General features: G+C 48.0%; 1 protein-coding gene across 7 annotated transcripts in view; it reads right to left on the reverse strand.

Moving 5' to 3' along the window:
* The window catches only part of LOC117773855 (nck-associated protein 5-like), a 105,616-nt gene that overhangs the window by 68,062 nt on the left and 21,301 nt on the right, over positions 1 to 16,253 (reverse strand). For 6 of the 7 annotated variants that reach the window (XM_034605626.1, XM_034605634.1, XM_034605676.1 and 3 more), the window contains one exon: positions 3,525 to 3,598. In XM_034605626.1, the coding sequence (XP_034461517.1) occupies positions 3,525 to 3,598 (74 nt within the window). Of the gene's footprint in view, positions 1 to 3,524; positions 3,599 to 5,975; positions 6,150 to 16,253 lie in introns of those variants that run through there. The other variant, XM_034605664.1, reaches the window with a different exon arrangement.

Genomic DNA, 16,253 nt, shown 5'->3' on the forward strand with positions numbered 1-16,253 from the left:
TCGCTCAAAGGGATTTTTAATGCCAACCAAAACAAATAAAAAGTAATTTGTGGCTTGAAAACGCTCTTAATAATTATCCAAAGGATACAGAGGGATTTATTCTTATTACGGACAAACTCCACATTCCAATATCTCAGACCTCCCGTCGTCTGAAGGACGAATGGGCAGACATGTCGAGCAGTTACAGGCAAATTCACTTCCACAAAGAAAGTCCTATTATCTATAATCCCTCGGAGCTGACCCCTCTATCTCCAGCGCCTTCCGAGCTCCGCTGCTCCATGAACATGACAAATAGCTTATTGATCAGCAGATGTCCTCCTGGCAGCTGCAGCCGCCTGCTCCTCGCAACCTGTCCTAAGCCTGGAGGATCTCCAGCTGAGTCCCATGCCCGCCCCCTTCCACACCTCCCCACCTCCCAGGCACGGCCCCCAGCCTGCCGGACACCCTCCTCGTCCCGTTCAAGTGTTGGACAAGGTGTGGAAAGGGTCACAGACCAACGCCATCTGCTCCGGCAGAGACAGAATGGCAGGTGAGGCCGGCTTCGGGCCAGCGGCGCCATGCTCGACCCACTAAAAACAAGGTCAGGAGAAGATTCAGGGAAACACAAACACCAGCTCAGCGCAGTCACAAATCAACAGTGGGAAAACGGGAGGAAGCGGAGATAGAAAAATCTAATCTGCATTGTTTTAATCCACAGGGAAGATTACACAGTCACGGTGCCTTGACGCAGCAGCTTGTCAGAAAGAGGTCATGCTAACTCACTCCCTGCCCGTCATGCTTTTTAGAGCTGGAGAGAAGCCATATGTCTCTGCAACACATGTCACTGAGCAGAAATCTTTAATAAACTCTCCTCCACATCTTGAAAAAGACATTTAATTATGTTTAATGTGAGAGACGTCTGCAAACAAACGATGAAGAAGTGGAATCCCGAGGTCAGCGTCCTACTGTACGCTCTGTCTGATGAGGCCAAATTTGGATTTGCTCCATCTGAAGCTGACACTCTGCCGTGGAGCTTTTGTTTCCGTCCGTCAAAGACGTGCTCGTGTTGAATAGAGGCTGCGGGGAAAGCTGGGCCTGCATCCCACTGGGGTTTTGTGCTCCGTCGAGCGGTGATGCTGCGGCAGAGTGCGAGAGGCTGGAAGATGTGGAGGAAACAAACGAAGCTTCTGATGTACAGTTGAATAAGTTATTCGTTAGATTCAGGCATGGAAAATCTGTAGTTTTTCGCAGTTTCTCTAAAATACATGTTTTTTGTGGAACATAAACGCTGCTAAAGGAAGAAAGGCTCATATCTACAGATTTTACGGTCAAACCAATGTAGGTCAGGCTCTAGAGAAAACACATCAAAATGTCTGCAAAAGCAACGTAACCCATCTTTTACAGCACATTCCACATTCTTACTTATGACCCAGACACTGGAGTATTTTCCAAACTACTATAATTTCTTCTGAAGTTATTGAAAGGTCTCAGATTTTAAAAACTAACCACAACTAAGAAGCAGCCGTGTCACATTTTCATTTGACGGGTTTATCTGATAAACCTTCGCGACACAGAAAAGCAGCCTGGCCCTAAAAAGAAGTGATATTTGTCCAATGTGTGTACTTTGCAGTGTGAAACTACCCTATAATAAGGTACAATGAGAGACATGAATGCAGTGGGTCACTGGGTCATGACGCAGGGATGCAGAGGACTAGAGGAATGTAAGAGCTTCTCTTTCTCCTCTTGACGGATTGATGGGCCCCATATTCTGAGGGGTGGAGGGAGACATGGACGGCGGCGAGCGATGCTGCCTAATAAGGGGAAGGAGGCGTTTTTTGGGACTCGCGGTCTGTGTTTTAGCTCAACAAAAGCCTTTGTGAAGTCATTCATCACTGTCGCCGCTCGGAATTGAACAACACTGGTGGTATGTTGTTTCTAAAAAACCGAGCTTCAAAGATGAGGGACTTTTTCCAAAGCGCCGCGCTCTGGCTTCATGTGCACCGGTTTGTTTACGGCGTCTGGATGGTTGCATCTCAACCGTGCAGAGCTCATTGCAGTGGTACCTCTCATTACCTCCCTGATGCATTAAGCTCCCGGCTCATGGGTTTCTATGTATTTCACTTGGGTGGCTTGCTTTAACTTACAACCACCACCAAAGAGTGTTCTCACCCCGCTGGTTTCAGGATTACGCAAAAAGCTACTGAACGGATTTCCACGAAACGTTGTGGAAGGACGGGACAGGAGCCAAGAAAAAGCTCGTTAACTTTTGGGGGGGGATCCAGATAGGACATTTCCCCCCGATTTCTCAGGGAATAATTAATGGATCTTGATGAAAGAACAGGGCATATTTAGGGCAGGGGGTTCCCAAAGTGGAGTCCGGGGACCGCTGAGAGTCCTTTATTTGGCTCATTGATAATTATGAGTGTGATTAATTGGGTGCAGATCTAAATAAAACTCTGGATCTAGTGGATATAAACGTGGGTTCATAAGGGAACTCTTTGGCCCTGGTGCTGGTCTGTACACTACTCTAGTTCTATAACAAACTTCAGGTTGATTTTGGCCTTAAATCTACAGAAACGTCTCAGCTCCTCAAGCGGAGGATAGTTTCATTACCATATTTTCCCAAGAAAGCTGTCGTTCTTGTGCTTCTGCTGACGGACTGTCGGGTGTAAAATGTTTCCAGGCTTTTGTGAATCCGTTTCATGAAGGATTAGAGCCATGAGGGAAATAAGAGAAAGAGGCTGAGCTGAACACAAACTTCACACAAATGACAACTGCAGCTGCCGTTAGCGTCTCTGGTCACTGCAAGTTCAAGGCTTTCAACCCACCTGGTCCTCGGCTCCCAACCTGGGTCACGAAGACATTGTGGTGCTTCTAAGTGGCTGTTAGGTCACTGAGGGTGTCACTGAAGATGACTTCCCTGTCTTATAAAGAGGGGTGGGGAGGGTCATTTCTTTACACATCACTTCCTTTATTGGGGGGCTGCCCTGGCCTAGTAAAGGGGACGGTCAGTGGTCATCCATCCCCAGAGCCACCCACCCCGAGACCCCTATCCCCCTGCGTCCAACCCCCAGCCCCTCGCTGCTCACTCAGGGGGAAAATTACTTGAGCTGGGGAATACAGCTCCATTGAGAGGGCTTTACAAAAGAGGGTGAAGTTTAAAAAATTGTCTCTCTTTTCTAACGGGGGCGGTGCATCACTGGAAGGGCTAAAGGACGATAGGAGCACGGAGGGGACAAGGTCATTAGATTGGCATCTCCATAAGCTCTTCATTCCCATTGTCTGGGCCAATCCACTGCAAAGGACCTCCATGAGAAATGCCCCCAGTCAACCCCACACTGAGCCCGGACTCTCCCCTTTGTCTGCCACTTTTTACTGAGCCTCCAGCACAAAAAGCATTTCTCAGGAACGGCGTACAAAGCTTGTCTCGCGCTCGAAACCAAACAACATTGTTCTGCTGCCTCTGCTTGGGGAATGGATTGCGGACAGCTGCTGATGTCCTGCGGCAGTAAAACATCTGCCCAGAAGTCTTGAGAACCTCTTACCTTCGCACGTTCCTCCGCTCGTCCTCAAGCTGCTTCAGGAGCTCGTCGATGCATTTGTTGGCGTCCATGTATTCCTGCAAAGGAGAGACGAGAGAAGCGTTGTGCAAACGTTAATTGGAGATGATTTCAGTTATCTGTCCAAGTGAGACAAACATAATAAAAGTAGAACATCCATCGCTCACATTAATGCATCAGATGCTGATTAACGCCGCGACTGGACTCTGTATTTCCTCCTCTCCAGTAAACCACTTTTCAAACGGTGCAGTTAATCAGTTGAGTCTCTCATTCTGCGTCTCGTCATCTCGGCGTGTAACTCCAGAAGCACCTCTGGGTAACTTCTAACGGCTGGCCCAGAAGCCAGTCCAGCTGTGGGACGTCAGCTGGGAATAGCCCGCACTCACAGAACGTGCGCTACTGAGTTACAGCACGGACCAAATGAGCTCAGGCTGAGCGCAGAATGGGAAAAACAGATGTCAGGATTTCTTGGCTTGGGCCTAATGATTTGCCTCTTAGTGGTCCGACTGCATGAAGCAGAGAGAGAAGGGGGGGGGGGGGGGGGGGGGGGCTTTAAAAAATAGGCCACATAGACACCGCACTTCAACCATCTGGGTTTTCAGACTCCACCTCCACAACAGTTGTGACTGTCAGATCCGTGCACGCTGAGTTTAAGGCTAATTAATTAGACGTTAGCTTGACAGCTCACGACGCATCTCCTGGGTAAACGCTTATCTCAGTGGGACAGATGCTCTCTATTGATTTGTAGATACTGCGGTCATGTGCTCGCAGAGTGAAATCAAATAAAGGGGATTCCCATGAAGAGGTCACTGGGCCAGGAATCTGAGTCCAAGGGGAAAACAGGGAGACGTTGGTGCTCCCTGTTTTGACTTTAAAAAACATATCTTTTGTCACTTGATATTGTCTATTTCTGTTTTAATCTCACTCATCTCATTATTCCCTGGCAGAGATAAAGCCCTTCTTGATGCCACTGAAATATAAAGTCCTCAGAAAATCGAAAAACAAACCCAGAACCCCTGTTGTGATACAGTGTGAATAAAGTAGAGCACAAGCGTGTCCATAAAGGAAGAGCTTGATCTCATATGCAAATGTGAATCTGAATCTCACACACTGCAAACAAACACAGCCTCAAAAATAACCTCCTCTTCGACGCCACCTCCAGTTTCACACACTTCACGCTCTGAGTACAGATTGGACTGGTTCTGACCTCCCTGTGACCCATCGTCGGGACCAGACCAGACTTAAAGCACTTCTGTTATCACTAGATGGGCTTTTTTTAACCTGCAGTGGCCTTGAGAGCAAGCTAGGCCAGATGTTCAGAAGCTGCTGCTCTAAATACAGCGAGTTGCGCAGTTGTTTTGTCTGCTCGCTCCGCCCGTGGAGACTCCCACTCCAAGGCTTCCATCACCACCAGTTTGCCAGCAGAACGTGGCAAAGGCCCAGGCTCCCTGCGGAGTCGCCAGTCAAGGGCACTCTGTTTAACCAATAAGCAAAAAGCACGACAACAGATCGATGCTTAACAGCTTGGTGCCGTATTTCCTAATCTCTCGCACGCTTTATGTGACTTTACCACAAAAAGGACATTTCCTCTTTATCCAGTTTTGTCATCATCCATTTTGACTTAAGCAAATCTTTCATGTTTGGAACGCGACCAATTTACAGTGTCTGACATCCCCAGAGCCATGTGTGAGTCCCACAGAGCAAAAGGCATGCAGCAACAAACCCAAGCTGAAAGGCCATTAGTGCTCAGCTAAGCTCCCCAAGTTAAATTTAGCGTTGGCTCCAGCAGCAGTTAATCAATAGTAAAATATGTCCTCTCTGCGGAGGGGATGGATTTGGTCGCTGTGCAGAATTAATATCACACATGTTGTGTTTAGTTGTAACAGGAACATCTGCACAAGTCCACACAAAAAAAGCCGGCTGCACAAGAATCCTACATCTGCCATATCATCAACTTAAACGTGTGACTTTTCCACCGGCAGCCAAAAAAAACCCCCCCGTCTAAGGTAAAACGTCTGTCTCCGAAAGACCATTAGCAACATGATCCCATAATGATTACGGCTGCTGCACAAAGGGGAACCTTCTTCGTGAAAGCCCCGTGTCAGGGGAAATATTTACAGGCCACATCAGACGTGAGGTAAAGCTGCCTAAGTCTGTGTTGTCATCGCTCAGACCTCCGCTAATGACAGGGCACTGAAATAATCCTCCGCACACATGGAGGAATGCGGAGAATGCGGCGTGCTTGTTGTCATGTGAAATGTGAGGGTATTTAAAGCGGAGATTTAAAGCGTGACTCATGTATGCAACGCGGCGTGTTATATCTTCAGCCGGGCATTATTTCTGACGGCTTTACAGCGTAAGTGAAAGCCACAGCGTTCCCAGAAGACCCAGGTGCTCACGTGCAGACTGCGGAGAGAGAAAACAGGATTTACTGACCTGAGACTTTATCGGAGGCATATATCTCCGGAGCAGTTCTCTCACAACTGCAGAGCAGCAACAACTCCTTCCAGAGGTTCAAATGTCCTGAGAGCAGAAGGCTCATAAGGAGTGTGTTATCACCTCTGAAGTATATTAAATCACATGAGGTTTGAAGAAGAAATGCACTTACAGAGGAAACCGGGCGATTATGTTTTGTTTTAATCCATATTATGACGTAAGATTCTTAATATTTCTTTGTGTCTTTGTGTTTGCTTTCTGTCTCTTTATCTGGATGTGGAGTAGGTGAATCCAGTTTCAGTTGTTTATCTGCAGCTGAGACTCTGGTTATTTCACAATGTTCTCACTGAAAGCCAACATTGATTTTTGCTGTTTGGACGAGCGGAGGATAAACGAGTGTTAACCCTGCAGGAACCTGCTCCGTGACCGCAGGTTCTCAGTAATGTTTATCTGGCCATGTTTACTCATGCGTGTGAGGGCGTTTGATGAGGGAAGAGCCTCCCCGCCTTGTGCACGGCTTGAATCCCACATCCAGTCGCCTCCCACTGCTCCTGTGCCTTTATGAAAATTTAAAATGTGAGCGCCTTCCCCCCAACGCTTTGGCAAAGAGGGAAAAAAAAAACCACTTGCAAACACGCGCACAGACGCACAAACCTAATGCAATCTGTTGAAGATTAATGGTTTTCAGGAATTAAACATCAGATGTATTTTTCATCTCGCCAGCTCGCTCTGCTCTTTAAACACATTCTTAAAGATTAAAGGGATGGAATCACATCCCGCTCCTTACATCGCTCTTTTTGGGGTTTAAAGACTAAATAAATAAACCGAAAGCGAGATAAGACTGTGACCCAGTCGCCCACGAGGTCAGCGTGAATTCCTTGAAGTCCTCGCCGCGCTGAGCTCCCGACGCTACCTTGATGTGGTCGCACATCAGACGCGAGGAGATTAGACACCTTGTCGAGGTCTGCAGCTCCCGCAGTGCACCCTGGGAGTTAAGACCCTGCCAAAGACAAGGTCACAACCTCTCCCCCCTCTCTCTCTCTCTCTCTCTCTCTCTCCCTGCATCCCAACCCGCCACACCAACTGATGACATGCCAGCCCGGTCTCCGGTGACTGTAAAACCAACGGCGAGCCCTGAGCTGCAGGTTTGATGGAAAGAAGCGCTCCCATGACGGGCTACTGCGAGCCAAAGGTTATGCCAACAGAATGTAAGATTTCTGGCTGTGTGTATTTTTACGGTGCACTAGAGGGTGAGTTATGACAGTGTCTTTGCAAGGTGTGGGAGACACTCCACATCTGATACGCCTGTTAGTCTTGGCCTCCAGCCAGAGATACCGCCGCGCTCGCTGCCAAGTGCTCCCGCCATCCGATACGCCAGCGTTTATCTGAACATCATCAGCGGAGATGTAAACACAGCAAATTTAATCAGCATCAATGAAAACTCATATAATTCATAATGACTGAGATCCGATCGCGGTGACGTACTGAGGTAATTCCAGAAACCTGCCTCTGCCTCGGTTAAATTCATTAGTCTTATCAGCTCATCTTGAGCCTCCGTGCTGATGAGGTTGTTACTCGTACCCTCGGTGACCCGGCGTCCTGATAACAGCTCGCCACATCGGCCTCTCATATCCGCAGAGCCTGATAACTCCTCTGATAACCCGCAGCTTCTATCAAGAGAGGGCAGCGGCTCCGGTTAATGTGTGTTATTCTCCATGTGGGGGAAAAGCTACTGGGATCAGTGCAGATGATTTAGTGTCACGACCCTTGATTTGTTTTATCGTGTAGAACAGGACGACTGTTTCCTGTATGATTTGATGATTTGATGAATCTGGAGAGGATATTGTTGTGTCTCGATTAGACAGAATGAAGATTTAGATGTGGAACGTGCAGGGAGGAGATCAGGATCCATACGCTCTGTGACAAACAGGGAATTCTCTGTGTCCAGCTGAGATCGGCTATTTTACTGTTAACCGTGGAAACTGGACAATTCGTTAATTTAGAAGGAGAACAGCAGATCAACACAAATAACATCTACTCTCCTTTTATTTCGAACAAACAATAAAAACTACTGTACTCTCATGTGCTTGATAAATGATCCACTGCAACATCTATCACCGATTCCTCTTGAAGAATATTAAAAACAATCAAATCAAGCTCTCACTCCGTCGCAGTTAATGGAGCTTCACTCAACAAATGGTGCTGAACCGGAGCTTGGCACTATACTGCCTAATTGTGCCTGAAACCTCAATGACTGTAAAGTTGTGGAGCCGCGCACAGTGGCCTCATTGAGCCGAGGACATCGGGGCAACAAATGGGTCCAGTGAGCAGGAGATTCTTCATCGGCCTGCCTGCCCCAGATGGAGGAGTGTCGGGGAATATGGATTACCTGCGATACAAAAGGGAGCCTGTTCATCCTCTCTGCTGAGTTTCAGCAGTTTGGGTTATCTGATGTTCCTCCTCCAGCAGCACCTACGGCCCGGGCCCAGCCCAAACATCAACACTCTGCCACCGTCAAGAATCCAAATCCCCACAGATTATCTTTCCAAACATTAAGATACGTCCAGCGCTGCCTCCAGTGCGCTCCGGGTTCCACAGAGCGGGCCATTCATGCCTGTTGGGAACAGTGGCCGAGCTGTTTCGATGTGTAAATCTCACAGGGGGAGAGTTTGAAAAACGCAGCGGAGGAATGAAATCCATCGGACCCGACATCGCTATTTGATCACTTCCACAGAGCGACCTGTGTGGACGAGCCGCCGAGGGCATCGCGGGCCCGAGCGAGTGTGTGCAAGCGTGTGCATTTCTGAGTTTGTGTGTTTTTACTGAAGCCTCGATTCAAGACAAGTCATGTTCCTTCAAATCCCTCGGCAGCGCACATGCGGGTGACGGAAGATTACGTTTCAAAATGAAAGCAGCACAATGAACAGAGGAAAGTGCGGAGAGCTTTTGTTGTCATGTCGTCCATCGTTATTTACAGAAGCCGTTTCATTGGACAAGATTTGGAAGAAATAAAGAGTAAAATTTCCCTTTTCTGCAGATTTCATCACATCCACTTGTTAATCTTTTCTTCTGGAACCGATACTTCGAGTTAAAAAGAGGAATTTTCCGTCTTGTCTGACACAAAATCAGCCGTCGCATCTTTTTCGTTACGCGTTGCATAAAACATCACAGCCTCTTGTCAGGGTTCTGAGTGAGTGTGACTGGATTGTGTCAGCGCTGCATGTGGAGCTTCCAGATCTGGAGAACTCCAACATCACAGAAATCCATAAGAAATTAAAATCTGAATGTGCTTGACTGATGTCTGCAAACTCTCTAAACTGTTAGGGACATCTATATTGTATTTCTCCCAGTGTAAAACTGTTGTATGACTTTGGCCGCCTCTTTCATCCTCTTTGTTTTGTTGCCGTGTCTCTTTACACTCGGTCCTCAGCTGTTTGATGTCATCCCCCCCCCCCCCCATCGCTCTCGTCTCTCTAACCTCTCCGAGTCTCCGACACCAGCCTCTCTATTTCCCCTCCACTTCTGTCATCACCAATCTCCGTCCCGATGCAAATGCACCTGGCTGAATATTGGCCCCCCGATGATAATAAAACCCAGCAACCTCCAGGCTTGTAAACCCTGGGCACAGGCGCGCTGCAGACTTCTGCCCCCTGTGCGCTAACTGTTTCCTCGATTCCCGTCCTGTCTGGAAACATCGGGACCAGCGTGGACACACTGTGTGTTTGTTTTTGTTTCATAACGTCCCGCATTCCTCCAGCGCTCCTCCCTGATGGGTGTTTTTAGGGATTTAAAAACTGGGAGTAAAAACAGACGTAGGAAATGGAAAAATAAATGTTTGTGTGCATGGGAAATAAAACATAATTTAATGTGTTACAAGCACAGCATTAGTATTTGTCATTTGGAGCCAGAGTCTGTGCAGAAGTGATCGTGTAGTGGAGCCGATACACAACCACCACTGTACTGACGTTGGAGGTTTGTTATATTTCTAAAAGTTCGACTTTAATCCCAAAACTTCCAAGTTTATTCTCGACATTTCCACTTTATTGTCGATATGCAAAATGAATAAATATGTTTCTTTTGCTCATTGTTTTCTAAAACCTGATCCTAATACTCTTCTACAGCCTCTGCAGGTCGACTTCATACTCCCATCTACCAAAGCTCTACCGACTATCAGAGTTAATCATCGTATCCCTCTTCCCTCCAGCTTCCAACATCATCTCCCTTCAACTGAGCAGCAGGATTTACAGCAGCTATTTTTAATTATGCATAACACATAAATAAAATCTGCAGCAGCCCGTCAGTGTTGTCAGTGATTTAACACGAGCGACACTCGGCGCTGCAGGAAAGTGAGCAGAGACAAAGAGAAGGAGGCGGCGAGGGGAACTCTCTGCAGAGTGACAGAGGAAGGGGCAGATCAGAGCAGAGGCCTGATGCTAAACAGATGTCGGTCGGTTCACGAGGGGAAGTCGGGCTTCTGTTTATGCAGGCTTTGACAGACAGGCGCCACACCTAACCGGGCCGCGCTGCAGCCGAGAGCACAGAGGGTCGATCGAGTGAAGACGGCGGCTGCGTTCCTTCATGGAAACTTTGTCACGTTCTGGATTGAGCGAAAAGCCCACACGAGGATCCCGAGCTCTGCAGCTCTGCAGCATCTCTCACCTCTTCTCACTACGCTCGGTTCCAGCTCCGTCTTCTGGCTCGTCAAGGAGAGACATTTATGTTCTCACCAAAATAAATTAAAAGATACCTGACGACCCACGGAGAAGGATTTATCTCTTCTGCTCAAGTTCAGCTGAGTTGACAAGAGACGGTAACATCCCAGGTCACAAATCACGAACCACAAACACCGCGGCAACAGCCTCATGACCTGAAAGTGTGTGTTTTCAACCAGATATTTCTTGCCCTGGGACACTTTGTCAGATTCCCTTGACATTTCATGTGCATTAGCTCGAGGCCTCAGGTTTATCACCGCTTCTCCTCCGTTTAATCCACAGTCTGATTTATTGACAGCGCGCTGAAGTCAGCCGAACCAGGTGCCGGGCAGATGTCGAGCAGGCAAAGCGTCGCATTCCTGCTCGAGGAAAAGCATCAATGTCAGCTTCTGACTTTCTCTTCATTCGTCGTCTTCCTATCTCGCGGCGGGGAAAAGCGATTTCCCCCTGCAGGCATGCGAGGAAGCATAGCCGGGGATATGGTAATGTGACAAGTGGACGCGGTTTGTTTGTGTGGCTGTCATCCCAGAGCCCACCTGTGCCACTCATGCTTATCAGACGTGCATTTCCAATATAACCCGACAGTGACGGAGCGCAGATCAAGATACAGTGATTTCTTTTTTTTACAAAGCGGGGGTGGGGGGGAGGGACGGTGCAGCCACAGAATAATAATGAGAAATGTGAAAAGAGATGGGTTGTGGTGACTTTTGACCTCCACTGCAGGACTCGGTGCGATGATTCTTCTCGTGGTCATGAATTATTTCTGTGGCGATGCGGAGTGGCTGATCACCATGTTTTTTAGCAGACAGACTGCGGGGGTGGCGGCAGCAGCAGCCTCGGGGTCCAGGAAACCGGCTTGTGGCCAAAGGGTTGCCTGTTTGAATCTGAAGGCCAACGAGAGGAGAAGTGCACGTGGGAAGTGAACGCACAATAAAACATGTTTCCCTAAACCGATAAGTGGCCCTGAGTTGTAGTAGCCTGCATTAAGGCGTGGGCGGTGTAAATCTAGGTAACCCCCCCCCCCCCAGCCCCGAGGCTCCGCTGTAAATAAGGATGTCCCTGCTGAACTTCCATTCATAAATAAAACATGCTGCTTTGTTTGGTCTGACAAACAGAAAAACATATTTTGCTTTTAACCTGCTCAGGTTTGGTGAGAAAATGATCTTGATGAGATTCAAGTGTTCGGGGTGAAACCACACAATCATTTCACCTATTGTCAACATGAATAACCTGAATATCACTTCACAATGTTTGTGTGAGCCTGGCCTGATTGTCCACGCTCTAGTTCAGATGCAGCCCCGAGGCCCTTTCTCACCGTTCAAACTGCACTTTTTAAAAGAGTGAATCTTTTCTTGCAGCCTTTATTTGCAATCTGTGTTTTCAGTTTCCACGTTAGGTTGGTGATTCCGGCTCGGAGAGATCATCTGCACCCTCTGTTTTCGCAGGTTGACGGGAACAAAGCCCTCTCAGAGCAGCACTAGAGCAGCAATAGAGTCCAATAATTCAACAGCATAAAATATTTAAATGGTCCATCATCAGGCTCTGAAAGCCGCTGCCGCTGCCGCTGCCCATTTACAGTCAGAGCTCATCCAGGTTGGGGAGGAATTCCAGTTTGACCACACACTGTATTTACACAGTTAATAGCACTAAATCCTCGTTATCATCTCAAGTGGAGGCTTATTTTTAACAGCCATATTTGTTTTATTTCTTCCAGATGGGAGCTGAGGGAAGAATTCAAGCTCTGTTTCTCATTAGGCCTCTCAGACAGGGTGACATCAGCGGACTTTAATACTCCGCTCTCGTCCCCGGGACTGGAACACGGTGGATTTCTCCCCGTGTGAAACCGAGCGTCAGAGGTCCATCTGATAAATAAATCAAATCCATCGCTACGATAACTGAGCGTCCGAGCAGGAACCTGAACTCAGATATTATTTATTTTCACATCCTGAGACGCTTCAACACTGTTTCAGATATTTTGGGATCAGAATGTGATAGTTCCGCTACTGTGGGAAAATGTCGCAGTGCAAGGACCTGAATTTCCTTTGGTTAGGCCAGCGATTTGCTCTTACAATAACAACACTGTTCTATCATTATTATTTGTTGATACAGCTAACCCTCTTTATCTGGGGCAGCCCCTGCACCCCCCGCTCAATGCTCTCACATTCTCCGAACCCTCTGGAAGCCATTTCTCAAGCGGCGGCCTCAAACGGGCTGATTGAAGCGAGGTAGCGGCTTCATTCTGCCGGGGTTACAATAGCTCGTCCATCAGATGCCCTCCACCCCTGAAAGCATTACCTTCAGCATGAGCTGTTTACCATGGCTTACACAGGACACGCTAGAGCGTTCCACATTGTTCCCCTTGTGGGTCACAAGTTGCTCTCTGGCCACGCTGGGTGTATTATTTATGGAGGTGAACACACGAGACAATCACTCCATGCAGGGACAAAATAATTAGATGTGGATGTTTGGTTTGAATTAAAGGGTTATATATGTAAAATTAAAAGTTTCCTGCTGAATATTGGAGATAAACTCTGGGTTTTTAATAACTTGTGAGTCTTTTTAACTGATCCACAGTTCAGCTTCACTCTTCAACTTGCTGCAGCTGATTGAAGCTGTGACTCTCACAGGAGATCGAAACCCGCTCACCAGGGTTACATAGAGCAGACGTTCAGGGAGAGGACTCATTCTCCCATGTTCACACTCACTCAACCATCACACTCACTTTAATCAGGCTGCTGGTTTAAGGTGGAAAAGTTGCATAGTGTTGCTTTAATGTCAGAGGTCGATGCCTGATCACTGCAGAGCTGAGGGCGACGAAGAGCTTTCACCATCAGCTCATTTCAGCATCCTCTCCGAGCACTTGCTGCACATAAGAGGTCCATTTACAGTGAAATGAATCCTGAGACCATTCAAATGCTTTCCAGGTTCCCGTGCACACACACACACAGACACACACACACACAGACACACACTGGAGTCAAGCCGTGCCAGCAGTAGGGGGATGTGGGTCAGGGGAGAAAGGCTTAATAATGCACTAATTCAGCTGGTTCGCCTGCACCCCCCCCCCTCAATGCCCCGGCTCCAGCGAGACAGAGGAAGGGTGGAGAAGACAGAAAATTCCTCCCAAATAAAGCTTCTGCTTGTGTGAGAGCGAATCGAGAGGCAGGGATGTGTTGCAATATTTAACAAAGAGCAAATACACGCCGCTTTGTGGAGCCGTTTCCTGTAAAATGAAGATAATCCCCAAAGAAATGAATCTAATGAAATAATCACAGGAGTCCTGTTTGCTCTGCATAATTTCCTGTGTGGAAAACCATTGGCTGCCCCAGCTGTTGTGCCAGATGGAGGCAGGGCCGCTGGCTGCCGCGGCTCCTTACAATAGACCCTGAGTGACCGCCGTGACCACACACAAATGCACTGACCACTTGACACCGCACACAATTAGCCCCGAGGGTCAAACGCGTCCTGAGCAAAGTATCCCTCATTCAACGCCGCTCACCTGAGGCTCAGTGCGCCTCATAAAACCCCAATCACCGCTCTGATGTCTGGCGGGCGGAGAGAGAGGATCCCGGAAAATCATTGAGCGCCACAAGCACATCACCATAAAGTTGAGTTATGGACTTGTGAAAGGCACACAGCTCATATTCTCTCTTCAGAAAGCGACTGAGACTCAATAATGTGAATGGCTCCAGCTCGCCGGATGACTCACACGGACAAATGTTACTACATGCAGATGATATTGATTCCTTTCATGGATCTCACAGAGAGCATGTCTTTTAATGACCGAGAGCCCCGCATCAAAATGACGTCATCTCAGGGATCAATGACTGAGATTAAAGGCTGGAATAACACTGTAAAAGATGTGTATTAAAATCCTAAACACGACACTGGACGTTTGCGTGCTTTTCCCTTTTGAGCCGCATGAGATGCATGCACGTTTTATATCATTGTTTTCAAGACGTGACCTATTAAATACTTCCTGACTCGCTGAAATATTCATGGGAAAAGCAACATGCATCATGGGATGCTTGTTTGTTTTGCGCTCTTAGTCTGCAAAAAAGTCTTTACAGGTACTTTATAGAGTTTAATTGACGAAAAACATATAATGAAGATAAGAACGAAGACGATTCAGTCTTAAACGTGTTCCTGCTGAGGGACAAGCTGTGAATACGACTTCACCAACGACAGACAAAAATAATCAAATCATTTCTATTTAAACTTGTTGCAAAATGAATCCTGAATTCCTCAGGAGAGCGACATTTGAAGACAATCTCCTCCTGATACATCTTCCTGTCTGACGGATGAAAGCAGCCGACTTCTCGCAGCGTATAATTGGATCCACAGAAACGGCCTCTTCATAAGGCTGCGCCATCAAACAGCTCCTGCATGAATTTCCTTCTAATCATTGTAATGGCTCCGCTTTGCATCTCATATTGATACTTGGCCTTTGAGATAATGTGATGACAGCGGCTGGGTTTAAAAAGCCCTGAGATAACGGTTCAAATTGCTTTGAGAAGGAAGCCCGGTGGATTTCTAACCAGTAGCGTGAGGAGAGAACTGGATTTACTGGAAATCAGCTCAGCCCACCTATCGGCCCTGACAGCACCTGACTCCTCAAATATTCGGCGTGAAGGTCACTGCCTGCTGACGGCGAGGGCTGTGGTCGAAAGTGTAGCCGGCAGGCGGGTGCGGCGAGCCACACTGAGCTCAACTCCCTCTTCCCTCTCGCCAACTTTTCGCAGAGCGGAGACAAGGCTAGCATCAGCCACAAACGCTTCCGACAGAGCGCATTAGCCACGTCAGGCAAAATCAGGTTCCCTGCAAACAACGCCTCATTATCATGCGACGCACTGCAGCAGTTTGAGGCAAGGCAGAGCTCCCTGCTTCTGTTGCATCCGCTCTGTCGCTGTGTTTGCATACGAGCCGGTTCCAGGGCAGGAGACACACTTCAGAGAACGGCTGGTGCTATGAAAATAACCTCTGGACGTTTCCTTTAAAACAAGTCAGAGAGAATTAGAAACAGGCCCCACGTGAAAACCACCATCTGAAAGACGGGGGGGGGGGGGGAAAGTGTTAAACACAAGTTCAACCGCTTGTGAAAGTGGGTTAATCTGCACTAACTGGCACTGAGTGAGTAAAACTGGCCGAATGGTGCATTGTGGGAGGGAGAACAGTAGCTGCAGCTCCCACCCTGTGACACATCACACAGCCTGGCAGGTGATCTTTTGTTCGGCAGCGAGACGATGATGAAACATGCTCGCACGGACTCCTGCTGTGTCTGCAACCGAGAGCGCCAGAGAGGAGCAGACAGCAAACAGGTGAACGGGAGTTTAAAAGAAAAAGACAAATGAAAGACAGCGGCTGCAGGTTTTTAAAACACAGTCGACACACAGCAGCACTGTTGTGTTGTGCGGTTGTGCTGCTGTGAGCTGACAGACTTCCCTTTACAGCTGGAGCGACCAGCACAGAGGGAGGGAGCAGTCGCCAGAGGACGGCCGGTCAGGGCCGGGGCCACTGCAGGGACACAACCAGCTGGAGCACCTGCCGTTCACACACACACACACAC

Source organism: Hippoglossus hippoglossus, chromosome 2 (assembly GCF_009819705.1).
Source record: "Hippoglossus hippoglossus isolate fHipHip1 chromosome 2, fHipHip1.pri, whole genome shotgun sequence".
Classification (NCBI taxonomy): domain Eukaryota; kingdom Metazoa; phylum Chordata; class Actinopteri; order Pleuronectiformes; family Pleuronectidae; genus Hippoglossus; species Hippoglossus hippoglossus.